Source organism: Astyanax mexicanus, chromosome 1 (genome assembly GCF_023375975.1).
Source record: "Astyanax mexicanus isolate ESR-SI-001 chromosome 1, AstMex3_surface, whole genome shotgun sequence".
Classification (NCBI taxonomy): Eukaryota; Metazoa; Chordata; class Actinopteri; order Characiformes; family Acestrorhamphidae; genus Astyanax; species Astyanax mexicanus.
In genome coordinates this window covers 32,390,575-32,402,996 of record NC_064408.1, presented here as the reverse complement: position 1 = coordinate 32,402,996, position 12,422 = coordinate 32,390,575, and the positions used below count along the sequence as shown (strand labels likewise).

Sequence of the window (12,422 nt, the reverse complement as noted above, 5' to 3'; positions counted from 1 at the left end):
GAAATATCGACTTCGTTCAAAAGAGAAAACGTGCGTCCTTATCGGGAATGGTGGGCTTGTATACAGCTTTCCGATCGGACTTACGTTTTTCGTAAAAACTTCGTAAGTACGCGTTTTTTTGCCCATTGAAAATGAATGGGCAGAACTTTGCACGCCCGTGGACGTCGCAATTTTTGAAATACGAAGATGAAACCAATTGAGGACCTGTAGAACTTATTGAGCTCTTTCCGAAAATATGCGTTACGAAAAGTTACGACGTACGGATTTCGTACGAATGTCGTACGAAGTGGCCCCATTGGAATGAATGGGGCCAATCGGAGGACGGCAGCTAGATCGAAGGACAGGTAGCTAGAACTCCAGTACTGTGAGTGTATGGAGCAGCTATGGGATAAAACAGCATTAGGTCAAAAGTTTGGACACCCCGGCCCCCCAGTACTGTGTGTAATGGAGCCACGGGTCAAAAGTTTGGACACCCCGGCCCCCCAGTACTGTGTGTAATGGAGCCACGGGTCAAAAGTTTGGACACCCCCGAACGGCCAGAGCAACCTAGCGTGCATAGCTGATTGATGTATTTGCACGTTGCGTAGCAACGTGCAAACACCATTTAATCAAATTTATGCATATACATCACCTAGCAACCACCTAGAAACACCATAGCAACCACCCTGGATACCATAGCAACACCTTAGCAACCGCCTAGCAACACCATAGCAACCACCTAGCAACCATCTAGCAACACCTTAGCAACCAGCCCAGATACCATAGCAACACCTTAGCAACCGCCTAGCAACACCCTAGCAACCACCTAGCAACCACCTAGCAACACCTTAGCAACCACCCCGGATACCATAGCAACACCTTAGCAACCGCCTAGCAACACCCTAGCAACCACCTAGCAACCACCTAGCAACACCTTAGCAACCACCCCGGATACCATAGCAACACCTTAGCAACCGCCTAGCAACACCCTAGCAACCACCTAGCAACACCTTAGCAACCACCCCGGATACCATAGCAACACCTTAGCAACCGCCTAGCAACACCCTAGCAACCACCTAGCAACCACCTAGCAACACCTTAGCAACCACCCCGGATACCATAGCAACACCTTAGCAACCGCCTAGCAACACCCTAGCAACCACCTAGCAACCACCTAGCAACACCTTAGCAACCACCCCGGATACCATAGCAACACCTTAGCAACCGCCTAGCAACACCCTAGCAACCACCTAGCAACCACCTAGCAACACCTTAGCAACCACCCCGGATACCATAGCAACACCTTAGCAACCGCCTAGCAACACCCTAGCAACCACCTAGCAACACCTTAGCAACCACCCCGGATACCATAGCAACACCTTAGCAACCGCCTAGCAACACCCTAGCAACCACCTAGCAACCACCTAGCAACACCTTAGCAACCACCCCGGATACCATAGCAACACCTTAGCAACCGCCTAGCAACACCCTAGCAACCACCTAGCAACCACCTAGCAACACCTTAGCAACCACCCCGGATACCATAGCAACACCTTAGCAACCGCCTAGCAACACCCTAGCAACCACCTAGCAACCACCTGGCAACACCTTAGCAACCACCCTGGATACCATAGCAACACCTTAGCAACCGCCTAGCAACACCTTAGCAACCACCTAGCAACCACCTAGCAACACCTTAGCAACCACCCCGGATACCATAGCAACACCTTAGCAACCGCCTAGCAACACCCTAGCAACCACCTAGCAACCACCTAGCAACACCTTAGCAACCACCCCGGATACCATAGCAACACCTTAGCAACCGCCTAGCAACACCCTAGCAACCACCTAGCAACACCTTAGCAACCACCCCGGATACCATAGCAACACCTTAGCAACCGCCTAGCAACAACTTAGCAACCACCTAGCAACCACCTAGCAACACCTTAGCAACCACCCCGGATACCATAGCAACACCTTAGCAACCGCCTAGCAACACCTTAGCAACCACCTAGCAACCAGCTAGCAACACCTTAGCAACCACCCCGGATACCATAGCAACACCTTAGCAACCGCCTAGCAACACCTTAGCAACCACCTAGCAACACCTTAGCAACCACCCCAGATACCATAGCAACACCTTAGCAACCGCCTAGCAACACCTTAGCAACCACCTAGCAACCACTTAGCAACACCTTAGCAACCACCCCGGATACCATAGCCACACCTTAGCAACCACTTAGCAACACCTTAGCAACACCACAGCAGATACCAGCCAGCACTGCAATCACACTCGCAGTTTCTGTAGGAACTGCAATCTAGTTGCATTTAGTATCTATTCACTGCACATAGACCCACCCCACAGACTCTAAACTGTCTTGTTACGTCTGAGAAGTTCTTCACTGTGGCAGCTGAGAGCTATGGCTGTTAAAAGCACCTAGAGTATGTCAGAAAGCACTCTAGCTGCAGCAGAACTAAGGATTGAAACCTGGATTAAAAAACCCTATCCATTAATGCCTGGATTTGGACATCCCTAGACCTTATTTAACTTTAGCTAAACATCACATGATTTATTCAGGAAGACTGAGGCTGGATTTATCGCTGGGAATCAATGACTCTCGTTGGCAGCATTAGTTGTTAATAATTAAAAGGATTTAAAATAGTCTTTTTAAAATTATTTTTAAATCACCTACTGTGTAGAGAATACATTTAATAGAGCATATAGAACACTTAGTTCTATATAGAGTAGTAATAAAGGTAGTTTATATAGAACCCTTTTGTATTTAGTGTGTTTATTAACTTATGAAGCAATATTTACAATATCTGGGACAGTGTTTATGATGTTTACAGTTAAGAACTTCAGTATTTAAATTCTCCCTCTTTACAAAAACGAGCAAACAAAAAACCCAAAGCTATAAGAAGCTATGCTTTTTGATATACCAACCCTTTCCAAAACCAATTTGGACCAAACCATTCTTTTAATTAAGTAACCAATTCTTTCACACACTCTCACATCCCCACACACTTCTCCTCACTTCCACACTTCACCAGTCTCCCATACCTGCGAGGGCTTTGATGCGTGAGCGTTCAAAGAGTCGTGCTGAGCTGTTCTCGTTGTCCCACTCGGCCTCAGCCGCCAGGTCCCAGCGGTTGTTGATGTCATTGTACTGCTGCTGGATCTCCACACTGTCAAAGTCCGTCGGAGAGATGGTGCTCATGGTTGCCGCCGGAAAAGCAACAGCAGCCCTGCAACAGAAGAAAGGTTTGTTTACAGATCTGCATATGGTCTAACCTATAAGATCCCAATTTTGGGCTAAAGACCAAATAAGTACCAATTCCAACTGTGGCTCTGACTGAACTACCTCAAATGCACCTTTAAATCCTAATATATTTAATCACATTTTTTTATGTTGGTAAATACAGTATTCTGTATCAGAGTTGAAGTAATGTGCAAATAAGAAAGCGTAATAATCGCACACTGACAAGAACATGCTGCTGACTTCATTCCAGAGTCAGCTAGTGAAGTGCAGTAAATGCTACACTGCGGATACAAATACTGTAATGTGGAAGTGCCAGTATCAGTGCTGATACTAATACAGTATCAGCATCAGTGCAAGACTAACAAAGACAATCATTTCTGACTTGATACTACATTACAGCTCATCACCACAACACAACAACCACCAGCTTAGAGCGGAAAAAAAATCAACAAATCAAAAAACATCAATGCATAAACAACAGATGCTAGAAATGGGAATTATCTCTTACAAAAAACATTTTAAACATAGAACCAATGGAAAATAAGAATAAAAAAAATAAAAATAATAATTAAACCACTGTGTTTCTTAATGATGTTTCCAAAATTGTATCTACTAATATTTTTAATTTTTCAAAGATTTATTTACTTTTTATAATGTACAGATCAATGTAAAAAAACATTTTAGTTGAGTCCTAATTTAAAGCAAAGCCAAGGAGTTGTGGCTCTGTCCTAAACTACACTGTGTAGTAGTATACATTTTATCAGAACTCTTTCGGAACTTAGAGCAACCAACAAACACAATAAGATTTTTTTGTGGATGATATATTATGTCCCAGAAAGTATTGCGATACACAATGTTTTAAAAATTTTAAGACTATTAAATGCCACTGACATAATGATAACAGAATAGCATAAAAAAGAAATTATACATATTTTAAAGACAGCGAAAATTGAATTAATCATTTATTATAATTCTTTAGGGAATTATATACTTATTTCTTTACCTACTCTATTCCACACAAGCTGTATGAAGTCACAGTTATTGAAGCATGACTTGCTAAAATACTGTTCACTGTTATATATGTGACCAAACATACAAATAAACACAACAGACGATATCAAGATTTTCAAAAATTATTGAGGTCATGCTCATGACCTCTAAATGTGGGTCAAAGTTTCTAAATTCAGATATAATTTTATTAGAGGTGCATGGAATTTCTGGTCTGATTTAATAAATAACACCTTATTGTGACTAATATAAAATCATAAAACAATTAATTACATAATTCCCAACAGAGAAGAACTAATGTATTTGATTCACAAATAAGAGAATGAGTATCATTTATGAAAGACGTATTACACACGCACTCATTTTCTCAAGAAAAATAAAAGTAAAATTCCACACCCCCACACTGTGAAAACTGATCTCTCTCCCACTTCCTAGCCACAATCCCATGCAGTTTAATGTCCAGCGTGGGTCGGAACTGTGGGATTCCAGCAAAAGCAGCAGAATTCCCAGCAGGAGAGATTTTAGCTTGTTAATATTTCAGCACTCCCAGCCTTAAAAGCACCCGAGGGCCAAACCAGAAATGGCGAGATCAGGTAAGTAAAATGTGCAACACACACCCACACACACTCCGCCAATTTCTGAGAATATCAAAGAACAGAATGCTATAGAAAGACTGGGCTTCATTTTCAATGTATGAAGACATTATGCCCCAGGATGTGCTGCTGGCTCAAGACGAGGAACTAGAACTCGGTATGTACAATGAGACAATAAATAATGTAATATCAAATGTTATATATGATATTACACTGCAAAGGAATGCGGCTTGCTGTAATAAAGGCTGAGTAATGGTAATCTTGGATTAAAGGAACAGTCTGGCAGTTTATATAATTTACACAAAACAGGCCATCAAAAGCACTTTGCATTTGGGTGAATGAAAGGGAATGCTCTGTACCTTTTAGACACATTACTAAATATACTGTATCTTTGAAGGTCCAATATATTATTTGTGTCTCGAGGCGCAAAAATGTACTTATAGTCCGCATTTTTTTTATTGTTTATTTTTAGAAAAGTAATATGTTTGCACAAAATTGGGAAACACATACTAATACCATTATATATTGCAATAGTGTTGGGGAATTAGACCAAAATCAATATCACATTAAACTAAACATTTACCTTGATTACAATTAATGAATGACCCATACACTCATTCATTAAAATCCCCATTAAAGTCCCATCCAAAGACGTAGTAACTCTTATCAAAAGCACAGAAAGTTTCTCAATGTTTTTCAATATGTTTAAAACCACCATTAAGACAGCACTAGAGGCCGACAACTATTTTTTTTTTTTTAGCTGTGCTGTACTATCGCAAATATATTAATTGAAGCACTGAAAAATATTTGAAATTTTTGAAAAATGTATCAGCACAGAAAAAAAAAAGAAATAACCAAAAGATCACATCAGCCAACATTGTTTTCCGGTTCTGTCACCATGGTCCATGAATTAACGATTAAATTCAAGTAAAATAAACACATAATCTCACAGAGCACTGTTCAATCCATCTTCAGAAATGGAAGGAGTATGGCACAACTGCAAACATACCAAGACACACCCATCCACCAGTCCAGCCAAGGAGATCACTAATTAGAGAAGAAGCCAAGAGGACTATGATCACTCTAGAAGAGCTGCAGAGATCTGCAGCTCAGGTGGGAGAATCTTTTTTAACAGAAAAATAACTAGTTGTGTACTCCACAAATACTCCACCCTTTATTGAGGGCAGCAAGAAAAAAAGCTATTTTTAAAATGCAACCCATACAAAGTCAATGAAGGGGGCACAAGCAAACACAATCCCAAAGCAAATATCGTGCAGCCCTAAAAAGAAGCATGCAGACTGACTCTGGTTTTAACAAAAATATGACTAGATTGTGCAGCATTACGTAGTTCTGGTGAAGCTCCGTGCAGCTCCACCAAAGTCTTATAGTGCAGTTAGCAGCGTTCTGGCCTGCAGTGGCAATAACAGAGATTCTACTGTCCCTATTACAGGCAATCAAGGATCAACATGATTTTGAAGGTGTTATTTTAAATGTACAATTATAACTTATATAAAGCAGCGGTTCAGCCATTTCAATCATTAAAAACAGTGCTGCAACTAAAGATGGAAGCTTAGACCTGTCTTGCTGATCAACACACACACACAGACACAGACATACACTGCCACACACACAGACACACTTCCATACAATGGAAGCTAGAGCACAAAGCAGTAAGCCACTCCACAGGGGTTCCCATCTGATTAGAAAACACACACCCCCATCAACCCACAGCTTAATGGCCCATCCTATAGTACACAGACTGTTTGTTTTAAAGGGGACTGACTCTAGATCAATGCTCTTTGTCTGGCCTGAATCTGCCCTGTCTGGCCCATGCTCTCTAGTGAGGGAGAGGGTGAGGGAGAGAAAGAGAGAGAGAGAGAGTGAGTGAGTATGTGTATGTGTGTGTGTGAGTGATGCATAATTTAAAGAAACAGGAAGGAGAAGGGGTCATCAAAGTAGATTTGCGGTCCATAATATTTCCATGGTCACTGAATTTTAAATTAAATTTTAGTGTGTATTAGGGGTGAAACAAAATATTGTTTTTATGTCAAATTGTGTAGTACAATTTATGCTAAATTATCGATACATGGCATCAGATATCAATATTTTTACTGAAAAAAGCAGGTGCTCCAACCTCCTTGAGACTCACCCACACTTTAACTTTAAAGTTACTGCTTCATTACTCATTACCTGCAGTGATTTGTAATCCCTCTTGGCAAGGATGCACAATGACATCTGAACTGTATCGATATTGGCTGATCTTTTTTTTCTTTTTCTTTTTTTTTTTTTGGAGAATCCAAATTTGGCCAATATATCAAACCAATACTTGCTAATACAAATGATTTATGGCCAGCAACTGGCCACGCTAATACAGTTGGCATACAGCGACCAAAAAAATTTAAATCAAATTTCTTAGGACACCTTTTATTGTTTGCATACTAGGGATGGGTGATATGCCCTAAAATAATATCACAATATCACTATTTTTTTCCATGTTGTTTTTCTATGATTATATTTATGGTAATATAACAAAACTAACAAAATTATAATTACAAAAATACACAATTTTTTTACACTTCTATATTGTAACAGAAGTCAACACTCCAACATTTAATGTGAATTTTACTTTTGCTACAAACATCAAAGAATCAGTACCCTGATGACCCATATTGCCCTAAAATAATAGCATGATATTTAAAAATTATGTAAAAAAAAAAATGTTGCCGATATTAATGCGTATGGTACAATATGACACACCCCTACATTATATAATGGGGTGTCTAGTCTCTCTTTAAAATTACATATGTGTACATCAGAATCAGCATCTACAAATAAATAAAATGTGTAATACCGGATGTTTTTAATCGACCCAGAATTCCGTGCATCGGTGCATCACTAATTATTGGTCTTTCAAATCTGACAGGAAGAAATATATAATTTCTGGTATTTGATTATTTAGGTAGTATTTTATCCACTTCAGTAATACGTATTGTAAAAACTTGTCTTAAGATACACATTATTAGCATTTCACTCATACTGAAGTGTGCAGCTGTAACATGCATACGTAAAGGTGAAATGTGTAGTGTGTGTGTGTGTGTGTGTGTGTCCACCATTATACTGACATGTGTCCCTTCTCTCACAGTGGGGTCCCACCTAATCCACTCGCCTCACCCCAGGCATCAGTCCTATCTGTCACCAGGGAAACCGACTAAGGGTCTTTCAAGGACAGACAGACACACACAAACAATTCCTAAAAATCTAAAAGTAAGACCAGCATGCTCAAATTATTCAAACACTCCTTGTTTCCTACACCTAGCATCAGTATCTCTGTGTGTGCAGTTTCAGAACGGGTCTGTTTAGATACATTCTTTATTTTTACTCTGCTTTTCCATCCAGCATCCAATATGCTGATATTAGCCCCAATAGAAATTCTGGCTTATAAAAGTCATAATTATACACTCATCATCAAAGATAGAGCCATCCAGATTAAAAGCTGCATTGCTGTTCAGAGGGTCCAAAAGTACTGGATGGAGCACCACCATTCCAGACAAAACAGTTCCTCTGCTCCACAGCTCAATGATGGTCGATGCTGGACTTGAGGCATGCTGCTAATAGGGTCATATTTATCTACTCCAGAGACTCTGATTCGATTGTAATACTTCCCTACATATACTAAACCTAAACTCACCATCCCATAATACTATAAATATGAAATAGAAGCAGATCAGCCATGTGAAGCTCTTTCTAATAAGATCAGTATCAAAGCTGATATCAGTCATATAGATCAGATCAGTGTATCACTAATCATTCCACCACATTCCTGACGTATCTCGCTTTCACACAGTTCCAGAGAGCAATGTTTATCCATCAAAGCTGATGTGCACATGCATGTGTATGTATGTATGTGTGCATGTAATTACAGGTGTGATTATTATGCAATAAATGAAACAATCTTTGCCAATACGACACAAAGCACTGCCTCAAATGACCAGGTACTTATACATACTACAGTGCACACACACACAAACACACACACCTAATCCAGACATTAATACAGCTAAATCCGTATTTCAGGGGTGAGAGTATTATACGCTTATACATCCAGACACAACTAAACTTAATCATCACACAATCTGACCTCACCAACACTAGTCACCAAATACAACCAAATCCGCACAGAACTGCCACCCTAGCGATGTTAGAAAGCCTATCTTGGTCAGTAGAGACAGTTACTCCAACAAGAACATGATAAACTCTATATAAAGCCCTTGATGTCAGAAGAAACTAAATTAAGTAAAATGCAGAATGGCTGCACAGCTGAATGTGTGCAACAAGAAAAAAAAAATAGATGAGTGCAGATCATCATGGCAGTGGTAAGCTTGAATAAAAACCCAACAGTCTGGAGTTTGAACAGTACTGAGATCTCCAAAACTGCAAAGTTAGCTGCGTGGTGGTGGAGGAGGAGGAGGAGGAGGAGGAGGAGGAGGAGGAGAAGAAGATGAAGAAGAAGGAGAAGAAGAAGAAGGAGAAGAAGAAGAAGGAGAAAAAGAAGGAGAAGAAGAAGGAGAAGAAGAAGAAGAAGAAGAAGAAGAAGGAGAAGAAGAAGAAGAGGATGAGGAAGAAGAGGAGGAGTAAGAAGGCGGCCTACTGCTGAAGGCAAAAAAAGCGTATGTGTAGAAGTAATTCTGAGTGAAGAACATCTCAAAAAGTAACAAAACACTTTAGTGTCTACAGTGTGTAACAATTTAAACTTATTTTAACAGGCAGCATTGTGCTTGTGTTTCATTTTTTGTTTCATTTTTAATGTTTTATTTTTACTGATAAACATGGTGATGTTAACAGTTAGCAGCCAAAACAAAACTAGTGGCTTCTGATCCTACATTTCTCTGAAATGGTGCAGCATTTGCACCGAAATTAACCTGATGCATCATTTTGGATACAGTACCGACACTGACCAGGTGGATTGAGTGGGTCAAGACTGTAAGGTAAAATGGAAAGTTTGAGTAAGAGGACAAATTCAGCTTAGCTTAGCTCCGAGCCTTGCTGTAAACATGCCACTAATTTAATTTAATTTGTGTTTAATTGTAGCAATAAGTTTAATTTCTTTAGACACATTGGAAACGTATTTATAACTAAAATATGAGAATGATTTTAAGCAGGGGAGAACTGTAAATATATATATTTTGCATTTATATGCTGGGCACATAAAGTGGAAGTAACTGCTAGTATGTATTTAGACACACACACTCGCACACAGGCGCGCACACACACACACAATAGGTCAGCGGCCAAACAAAAGAAACAGGAAGGCAGGTCCCAATCCCATTAGAGTGTGGATTAGGGAAGTGCTTGGAATAGAAATGGGTCTGGGAGCCGTTATCCCTGGATTACACTCACACACTGATCCATTCAGCGACTCCATACTATACACAGTCAACACTTAATACATACTGTTTAACTGCTTTAACTGTTTAACTCAACTCACTTTATAGTTAATTTTGCTCGACCCCTTAATGCAGGGGCAGCTGTGTGTCTATTTTAAGCATGAATTAAATTACAACAAATAAAAACTTTTTTGTATAATAATAAATGCACCATAGTTTTTCAGACTTCAAATCCTTTAATTTTTACCAAAAATGGTCAGTGCATCTTATAATCGGGTGCGCCTTATGTATGAATTTTACCAGTCAGGTATTAAGGAGGAGTAAAGCCACTGCGCTAAAGTACAGCATTATAAGGCTACTTTATAAGCTTAGATTTCCAATATTTGAAAATTGGAAGTTTCTCCAGCATTAAGGCTGGTTGTAACAGCATTAGCATTAGCCAATAATTGCAGCATTAACTCTTTCACTGTTCAGAGGTGAGTATATTGGACTGTAGTCTGTGTGTTTGCCATGTTAAAACAAGCAATGTGGGACAAACCGCTAGCTGATAGTTCCCTGGGATAACACAACTTGGGGTTCCTCAGTCTAGCGATATTGGGTGGCATTTGGGTTCCACTGGTGCTGTGGTTAGTTGCTGATGCTAATCCTGCTGCACCCAACCTTAGTGCTGGAGAACCTTCACTAAAAACCTTCATTGAAAATCTAAGCTTACTGTAAATAAACAGAAGCGCTTTACTCACCCAAATAAATGGCTTTCAGGAGAGAAATCTGCGTAGATTAACATTCAGCACTCGTTTGCCTTTGAAATAACTTTTTGTTTATTACAGTTTCGTTTACTTCCCCAGCTTTCCTATTAGAAGGGAAACATTGTGACACCCTCACTCAATTCGATGTAGGCATTAGAGGTGTGCCAAAAAATCGATTCACATAAGAATCTTGATTCTCATTTACTACGATTCAGAATCGATTTAAAATGTCCCAAAATCGATTCTGAGGGGCGGGTTTTGGACTGATTTTGGGCTGGGTATTTTTGTTGGACCTGGCAACCCGCTTGTCCCTTCAAACCGAGGTCTTCCAGACCCACACAGAGCGTAGTAGGTGTTTGAGAATCACCGGTAAGATGGCAGAACAAGCACTATATTACCTTAGATTAACGTGTAGTTTTAATGTTTTATGGCAGAATGCTTCATAACAAGCATAAAAAAGATCGCTAGTAGTTAGTTTCAGTAACTGTTAGCTAGCTAACAAGCTAACTTTCCAGTTCCACCTTAAATAACGCTACAGGTGGCTGCGGGCTGCAGCATTTAAGGCGGAACGGAAAAATAACAATAAGCTAATCAGAGCTAATTTCAGCTCCTCATCACAGAGGAATTAAGGAATGGACAATATGAATTAATTTCTCCACCTCCTGCCCCCTTTCTGAAGAAATACAACGACCTTAAATTAACTAGTTAATCAGCAGCTGCTCCTGAACTTTAGCGCTCCACTGCTATCATCACATCAGCCCAGCAGCGTCACCTACACACCACCGCTAGTAGCCTGGTAATAAAGCAGTGTTATTTATTATTTATTTATTGTTCATTAACGTCATTGTGATATCCCAGTGATTCCTCTGTCACTGAGGACCCACATTCCTGCACATTTTATTGTTTTTGTAACACATTACTTGCTCCAGGACCAGTGTATATTATGGAGGGTTTTTTTTCAATACGATTCATAAGCCAGAAGCAGAAATATTTATAATTCAAATCGTTTTGAATCAAAAATCGATTTTGAATCGAATCGTGGCCCCCAAAATCGGAATCGAATCGAATCGTGAGATAGTAATCGATTCCCACCCCTAGTAGGCATCCTTACTAGTGTCGCTTCATGCACCTTATAATCCAGAAACTACACTCTCTGTTAGTAGGTAGATGGTGCCGTCTCCTCACATGATCACTCCTATTGAGATATTGGTTGGCACAGGCGATGTATCAGAGCTGGGGTTTCAGCGCTTCACTTAAAGTTTGGGTGCTACTCAGTAATACTTCATTATCAGCCATCAGAAAAGAGGCGGTGGCTAACTTGTATTACCTTCCTGGTGTTGGGGGGAGTTCATATGAACAGGAATAATGAGAGTAATTAGGTAAAATGTTAAAACATATACACCAATGCAAGCTAATATAATCATACACACTGCCTTAAAAATAAGAAATAGT

General features: G+C 39.9%; 1 protein-coding gene across 3 annotated transcripts in view; it reads right to left on the bottom strand.

Annotated features, from left to right (window-relative positions):
- The window catches only part of LOC103032213 (spectrin beta chain, non-erythrocytic 1), a 171,780-nt gene that overhangs the window by 133,279 nt on the left and 26,079 nt on the right, over positions 1-12,422 (bottom strand). For all 3 annotated transcript variants that reach the window (XM_049476451.1, XM_007261017.4, XM_007261020.4), the window contains exon 2: positions 3,041-3,225. In XM_049476451.1, coding sequence (XP_049332408.1) covers positions 3,041-3,197 — 157 coding nt within the window. In that variant the 5' untranslated portion in view covers positions 3,198-3,225. The remainder of the gene's footprint in view (positions 1-3,040; positions 3,226-12,422) is intronic.